General features: G+C 42.1%; 1 protein-coding gene across 1 annotated transcript in view; it reads right to left on the reverse strand.

The window, feature by feature from the left end:
- Positions 1–8,007, reverse strand: part of sult4a1 (sulfotransferase family 4A, member 1) — a 29,219-nt gene extending 21,212 nt beyond the window's left edge. The window contains exon 1 of the mRNA XM_036944615.2: positions 7,325–8,007. Within this exon, the coding sequence (XP_036800510.1) occupies positions 7,325–7,493 (169 nt within the window). The 5' untranslated portion in view covers positions 7,494–8,007. The remainder of the gene's footprint in view (positions 1–7,324) is intronic.
- Between the last annotated feature and the right edge of the window lie 245 nt (positions 8,008–8,252).

Here is an 8,252-nt window from a genome sequence, read left to right on the forward strand (position 1 = left end):
CAAACTAACCTTAGCTAGGTAGCTAGCTAAGCTAACACCAAAGTTAGCACAGTATCTGGATCCTCCCCTTTCCTTTTCCACTGCAGTTTCAGATGAGCAGCACTCAGTAAGTCAGTGTTAAACCTAGTGAAAAAGTAGCTAGTGCCCCTAATACCAATGCCAAATAGGAGAAAAGTGCAGGACATAAGATTTTTTTTGCAGAGAATTGTAAATTAATGAATGGCTACATAGCTAGCTAGCTAACTACACTGTACATACTGTAATGGTCTGGTAATACGTAGTCAGCTAGCTAGCTATACATATTTTGCCAGACAGTAAATAAATAATTTAGCTAATAAATCAGAATCTAACTCATGTTAATAAGTTAACCCCATCATTGTTCAGGTCAGCCATTTTTGTCATATGATAATGGCATTTGGTCCAATGATTATGGCAGGGTTCAAAGACAGACCATAGAGAGTGAGAGAGAGAGCACCACCCATGTTGAGGCAGGGAGAGGACGAGCGGGTCATCAGGTGACCATTTTGAAAATCTGTTATAAGGCAGTCTGGTAAAGCACTTTGACCAGCAATTTACATCGCACACAGATTGGAACTATCAGTTCAACTCATCTTGCTGACTAAGCCCAAGTGCTATAACAAAACAGTTGTTGCCTAGATTCTGATTTCATATCGTCGTCATGGCAGGGGACAGAGACAGTCAGTGGAGAGAGAGAGAGGACCGCCCATGTTGAGGTGGGGAGAGGACGAATAGGTCATCAGGTGAGAATTTGGAATGTAGTGGTGAAGAAACAATGGTGAACACACAAATTGGAATATTTAAATGTAGCCCTATAAGACATGCCTTGTAGATGTAATATTATTTAAGTTTAATCATATTTTGGCAATAGCAAGGCCCTTCTATTTTGGCAATAGCAAGGCCCTTCTATTTTGGCAATAGCAAGGCCCTTCTATTTTGGCAATAGAAAGTAAGACACGGTTTGGTGTCATGTTTGATGAAGGGGACTGAGCCACAAGTCAGGGACCAGTTGAGCACAGATGACAGGTGCAGAGCCACCGAACAAATAGAAGTTATCGACATCAGTCCCAGTACAAAGCCAAATCATCCACATCCCAAGTGCATTGTAATCCAGAAGCGAGCTGAAAGAGTTTTGTCATTTCAAGTGAAGTGGTTTCAAGTTTCCTCTGGCTGCATTACAGTGCCTCTTTAAAGGGGGTTTTCAGCTTCCATTGCACCAAAGTTTTTCTGAATAAGAGGTCACGCTTTCGCAAAAACTCAAACCCTGCCTTTTACTGTCCCCAGCACAAGGTGCACCTGTGTAATGATCATGCTGTTTAATCAGCTTCTTGATATGCCACACCTGTCAGGTGGATGGATTATACTGGCAAAGAAGAAATTCTCTCTAACAGGGATGTAAACAAATTGGTGCACAACATTTGAGAAAAATATGCTTTTTGTGCATATGGACAATATCTAGGAAACTTGGGACCAATACTTAACATGTTGCGTTTGTATTTTTGTGCAGTATCGTTTTATACCGAATGCTGCAATGCTAGTTTGGCTATTTTAGCTAGCTAACCTTAGCTAGGTAGCTAAGCTAGCACCAGGCTTTAGAAATTGGAAGAAGGCTCTTGAGAAGTTTTCAGCTTATGCTTAAAGAGTTCACAAAAATCAAACCCTGTGGACTCACAGTTATCTACTGATTTAAGAAGAGGAAGCAAAACATTATCTACTGAAAATGTAAGGTTCAGTGAAGTTCTTTGCAAGACAGGGTGAGGCCTTAACAGGTCATGAGGAAGAACATGAAAATCTTTAGGAACTTTTAAAAGGCAGTAGACGACAAAGTCCTTCAGAGCTGGTTAAAGAGGCGCAAACTTAACTTAATGAGAAATGACCATTTGAAGAATAGCCAAAATGATCCGATCTCCCCCCCCCCCCCAACAACACAAAGTTACACCCTTGGCTGTCGGACAGGCGAACAGTGAGTATTGACTGTCCGCTTGGGTTGTGCGGTTTCCAGATTTTTCATATCGTCATACCGTCCTTCTATCATTCCAGGATTTACGGTATTACCGGTTTAGTGCACAAGGGGGCGCCAAAAACGTAAAAACCATTGGGCATCTGCTACCAAAATTCTAACAATATTAGCGAATTTCCATGGAGGCGGCTATCTAAATATGCTAACAAGCACGAACAAAAATAAACAATTTGCAATTCCAGCTCATAAAGCTATACATACACTACCATTCAAAAGTTTGGGGTGACTTAGAAATGTCATTTTTGAATTAAAAGCATTTTATTTTGCCCATTAAAATATGATGTTGATCAGAAATAGAGTGTAGACAATGTTAATGTTGTAAATCACTATTGTGGCTGGAAACGGCACATTGTTTTATGGAATATCTACATAGGCATACAGAGACCCATTATGAGCAACCATCACTCCTGTGTTCCAATGGCACGTTGTGTTAGCTAATCCAAGTTTATTATTTTAAAAGGCTAATTGATCATTAGAAAACACTTTTGCAATTATGTTAGCACACAGCTGAAAACTGTTGTCCCGATTAAAGAAGCAATAAAACTGGCCTTCTTCAGACTAGTTGAGTATCTGGAGCATCAGCATTTGTGGATTTGATTACAGGCTCAAAATGGCCAGAAACAAAGACCTTTCTTCTGAAACTCATCAGTCTATTCTTATTAAATTAAGGCTATTCCATGCAACGACATTGCCAAGAAACTGAAGAGCTCATACAAAGCTGTGTACTACTCCCTTCACAGATCAGAGCAAACTGTCTTTAACCAGAATAGAAAGAAGAGTGGGAGTGCAAACTGAGCAAAAGGACAAGTACATTAGTGTCTAGTTTAAGAAACAGACGCCTCTCAAGTCCTCAACTGGCAGCTTCATTAAATAGTATCCGCAAAACACCAGCCTCAACGTCAACAGCGAAGAGGCGACTCCGGAATTGCAAAAGGGTTTTCTAATGATCAATTAGCCTTTTAAAATGATAAACTTGGCTTAGCTAACATAATGTGCCATTGGAACACAAGAATGATGGTTGCTGATAATGGGCCTCTGTACGCCTATGTAGATATTCCATTAAATATCAGCTGTTTGCAGCTACAATAGTCATTTATAATATTAACAATGTCTACACTCTATTTCTGACAAAAAAAAACGGTAGTGTATATAGGTAGGAGATACCGAATGTCATTTTTGGTGCGTTTGAACATTTACAAGCGAATGTGAACAAGAGACGTACAAATGAACAAAAGTTTTGATGCACGCTTGTCTGATCTGAAGCAGCATGTGTACAAGCTGTGTCTGTCTGGGGTTTGCCTGCTCTACTCAGAGAAGATTGGGGAGAAGCAGATAGAAGGAGAAAACGGAGGAGAAAAAAACACAAGGAAATCAAGTTGACAGCAGTGGCTGCTGTCCAGATAACTCACCCAAAGTGCTTTGACTTTACGAATACGGCAGAAAGCTGACACAATATGACGCCCCATCACCTTATTAATTCAGTAACTTACTTAGATAACTAGTAAGTTCAACTTAGGGGTCGCGTTAACACAGAATTCTTCCTTTTTCACAGCAGGAAGATAATATATAACAGGTAAGATATCTCTTGGTGTGTTTTATAAAAGCAGATCTAAAATGCTTTTTTTTGCCATTTCTGCTCGGCGTCAGACAAATGTTGTGCTTCAGTTGCACTTCTCCACTAGGATGAGAATTCACGAATGGGCATTCTATCAGCAGACAGCGCTCTGACTGATGTGTAGCTCTCTTCTCAGGTACTTTTCTCCGTGCTTTTCTCAGGTACAATTCAAGATTAACTGTAAGCAAAACATTAAGAAATGTGTATGGCGACATTATGTCTATGATAAACACTAGAAATGATGGCCATGCATCGGTTTTTCGTTGTCAACTCATTTACTTGTGTGGCTGCCATCTGTCGAATGTGTTGCGCTAATGTATTCTCTGTGAAGGGAAACGATCACTGTGTTGAAGCAAAAAACAACAACACGGTTGACTTGGAATATAAAATGCAACCCCTGTCAATACACAGCTGGACTCAGCTGCTCCTGCTTTCACCCATTGTGCTATTTACAAACAAACATGACTGGCTCAACTTTTCATAAAGCTTCATAATGTAAAATAATGTGACAGGTGAAATGAAGAACGTGATCTGCTTCATCTCCTAATTGCTCAAGTTGACTGCAGGTATTTACTTAAAAAAAAGTAGCTACAAATGGTATTGACTGTATTGAAAAACCACCCAGTGGCTATTTCCAAATACCCCGGTATACAGTATATACGGTATACTGCCTCAAGCCTAATGTCCACCTGTGTACAATGTCTTTACCAACTACATATTTTACCAGGACTTGGGAAATCTACCTGATCATTTATTTTCCCCGAAAGCTTTGCGGACATCGGGGAATTGTGCATCTCCAACCCTTCTCTTTGATGGGCCCGAGCCTGTTGTGACATGGACATGATTGAGGAAGATTCGTGGCTAGGTGCACTTGGAAGGACTGTGCTCTCCCGCAATAGCTCCTGTTTTTTGCCTATATCTAGTCTTAACTTTCCGATAGTTGACGTTCCACTCTCAAAACATTATAAATGGCACTTTGTAATTTTTTAAAATGTATTTATTTAAACATGATTTAAGTAGGCAAGTCAGTTAAGAACAAATTCTTACAATGGCGGCCTACCCCGGACGACACTGGGCCAATTGTGCGCCACCCTATGGGACTCCCAATCCCAGCCAGATGTGATACAGCCTGGAATCAAACCAGGCACTGTAGTGACACCTTGCACTGAGATGCAGTGCCTTAGACCACTGCGCCACTCGGGATAGAAATGTACAGAATGGTTACCTGGAGGAAAATGGGGTAGGGTCATGCTTTGTAATTTCAGTCAAAGGGAGGGCTTAGTATTTTTTTAATCTAGTCCAGTGGTGGGTCATGTAATTTGTAATTGATGAAATCTCAATATTTCTGTGTTTTAGAATTAGTTGCATATTAGGCTGTATCGATGTGTGCCCAATGCTGCGGGCAACATCAACTACTCCTATAGGCTATTTAGTGTGGTCTCAATCAAATGATCCATAGCCTATAGGCTATGAAGTGCATGCTGGGAGAAGCACAGAGCAAAGTTATATTTCTAAGATACACTATATATACAAAAGTATGTGGACACTCCTGAAAATTAGTGGATTTGGCTATTTCAGCCACACCTGTTGCTGACAGGTGTATACAACTGAGCAAACAGCCATGCAATCTCCAGAGACAAACATTGGGAGTAGAATGGCCTTACTGAAGAGCTCATTGACGTTCAACAGCACAGTCATAGGATGCCACCTTTCCAACAAGTCAGTTCATCAAATTGCCCTGGTCAACTGTAAGGGCAGTTATTGTGAAGTGTAAACGTCTAGGAGCAACAACGGCTCAGCCGCGAAGTGGTAGGCCACACAAGCTCACAGAACGGGACCGCTGAATGCTGAAGCGCGTAGCTCGTAAAAATCATCTGTCCTCGGTTGCAACACTCACAATGGAGTTCCAAACTGCCTCTTCCCAGAAGAGTGGAGGCTGTTATAGTAGCAAAGGGGGGACCAACTCCATATTAATGCCCGTAATTTTGGAATGAGATGTTCGACAAGAATGTGTTAATATACATTTGGTCTTGTAGTATTTGTAAAATGGAGTAGAATTGCATGAAATGTTTATAAAAAGCCATTTCTCCTTGGACCTGAAAATGCGATGACAGATTCATGCAATGCTTTTACTAGAAAGGAGATCTTTCCACCCCTACTCTTGTCCACGGTGGTCTGCAAACCCAAAACCTTGCGCACTATCAAAATTCCTGTGTTGCTATGTAATACTTACAAGATGAACAGTTTCTAAAACTGCATATCTAAGACTCTGGTCTGTCCAAGCAGTGAGGGTAAATGTAGACATGTTCTCTGCTATGCACTTTGGTTGAATTATTATTTTGGGTACAGGCGACAGTTTCTTTCAAGCGTTCAGGGAGGGTTTAGGTCATATATTTAGCTGGAGGGAGGGCCAGCCATTTGCGTTTCAGAGGTCTGATTCTATCCATGTAACCCTTATTACAAATAACATTCACTCCATTACAGTGCTAATATTGTAGGGAACAACATCACCCGCCTGCATCTGTTACCAGGCCTTGTAAGGTGTGCGTATTGGTGGCAGGGAAGTCAGGTTCAGGAGAACGACCTTGGTATAAACGGAGTAATTTAATAAGAACTTACAAACAAGATGGGTACAAAATCCGTCGAGGGGAAAAAGAGGGTTAAATACACAACATGTAATTGATGGGACTGGAACCAGGTGTGAAGGAAGACAAGACAAAACCAATGGAAAATGAAAAAATGGATCAGTGATGGCTAGAAGATCGGTGATGTCCGAACACACCGCCCTGACAAGGAGAGGGACCGACTTCGGCAGAAGTCGTGACAGGCCTAGAGAGCACAACAACCCAGAATGCTCCCACCTCTCTTCTCTACTCTCTCTCCTGCAATTATACTTTACTCCTGCAGATGCAGATATCGGCACTGCTGAAATCCAGTGTGGACAGAGAAGAGACATTAAAGGAATAATTGCTATATATGTCTCTGAAAGATTTGACTCCCACAATGAACTTGAGGGAAGATGGATATTTATGTCCACCTAGTCACGTGACCAGGAGGACCCACCCGTGGAGTGAGTTCTGCTCCAGCACAGGTTGTCAACACACAAGTGCGTCACGCGCAAGCACAGCGTAGCCCTGTCCGCAGCAGCACAGCACTGCGCAAAGCAGTCTGGATCTGACAGAAAGAGACGGATGTAAGCAGTAACCCGAGGCCTGAAAATTCAATACATTGTCTGTGTATCCTCCGATAACATATGTCAACAGAGAATGAATGCGACGAGCGCCGGCGTTTAACGTAACTCGAAGGTTCATATGCTAAGTTACTGATTTCAGCAGCACATAACTCAGAATGAAAAGTCCTTCAATGAGCTGCCATGACTGCCACGAAGTCAGACTGTTGTCTATTTGTGAATGTTCCTAACCCTGCTAGGCGATCGCAGCATTTAGCCTGCTGCAGGCTACGTTTGGAGAGAGGTAAACATTGATGCCCTTCCCTAATAGGCCAGTGCAACTCTGAACACAATGCAATCATAAACTTATAAGGACTCAACTGAAGACAATTGCGTTTATTACACACGACACAATATGGCGAAAACCTAAGACCCTGCATTCTCTTGTGAGGGTACTGGACTAATGTATTGCATAGAATCAACACTTGCCAATATTGTTTACCTGACTTGGGATACGTGACAATCCATATGTCGCTACTTCTGAGGGAGAAGTTGGCGATCTCCTCCATCTTTCCTCTGCAGAAGGGTGGAAGTCGTACTCCATCAAACTCGAAGTATTTGCTCTCAAACTCTATCGGGGTGCTTGGCGTGTCTGCCTCGCTCTCGGCCATCCTCAAAACGGGCACCGAACGACAGTATATGTGTAATCAATTGAAAGGTTATAATTAGATTTGTTTTGAGAGCGATAATAATTATCGTCTCGAGTCGAGATATATGGTTAGACTAGGACGTGACAGTCCGCGAGCGAAGTACGCATTGACCTTCAGCCAATCACGTCGTAGCAAAGTGATGTAATGCGTTGCGCTCATGTGATGCGCGCGCCTCCTCCTCAGCTTCAGCACCAGTTCGCTGTTGCGGAGCACGCGCGTGCTCACTAGTGTCTGTAGCCGGAAGAGGAATGCTTTCAAACATAGGTTACATGAAGCATTCAAGCTGATGCAGGTAGTTGTTCTTGGAATTTAAAATCAAGAGATTAGGTTTTCAAATTATACGTCAATGGCCTATGTAATGGTCTCTTGTTTGATCTGGGTAGACTGCTGTCAAGTGAGCCGACGCCCGCAAAACGCTGCAAAACCATCCGCGCAACAGTCTCCTCCTGAATTTTTTTCTGCGTGAATACACAACACTTTACGGTATCGCACGTTTTATGGTAGAAAAGCTGTCGGATGCACAGATAGAGACGATAGCTACAAATCATACCAAGCAAACAGTTTAAAGCACACTTATCCGATCTTCCACAAAAAAGTTTACCAAATCGTTTATTTACTTTTCGGGCCTTATCAAAAATGACTTTGATATCACGAGTGGAGTAAGGCTGCATAGGCTGCAGTAGCCTACCGGGGATGCTGTTAACCAAATGGTTAATTGTG

The sequence above is a fragment of the Oncorhynchus mykiss genome, chromosome 15 (genome assembly GCF_057628025.1).
Source record: "Oncorhynchus mykiss isolate SJ-2025 chromosome 15, ASM5762802v1, whole genome shotgun sequence".
NCBI classification, from domain to species: domain Eukaryota; kingdom Metazoa; phylum Chordata; class Actinopteri; order Salmoniformes; family Salmonidae; genus Oncorhynchus; species Oncorhynchus mykiss.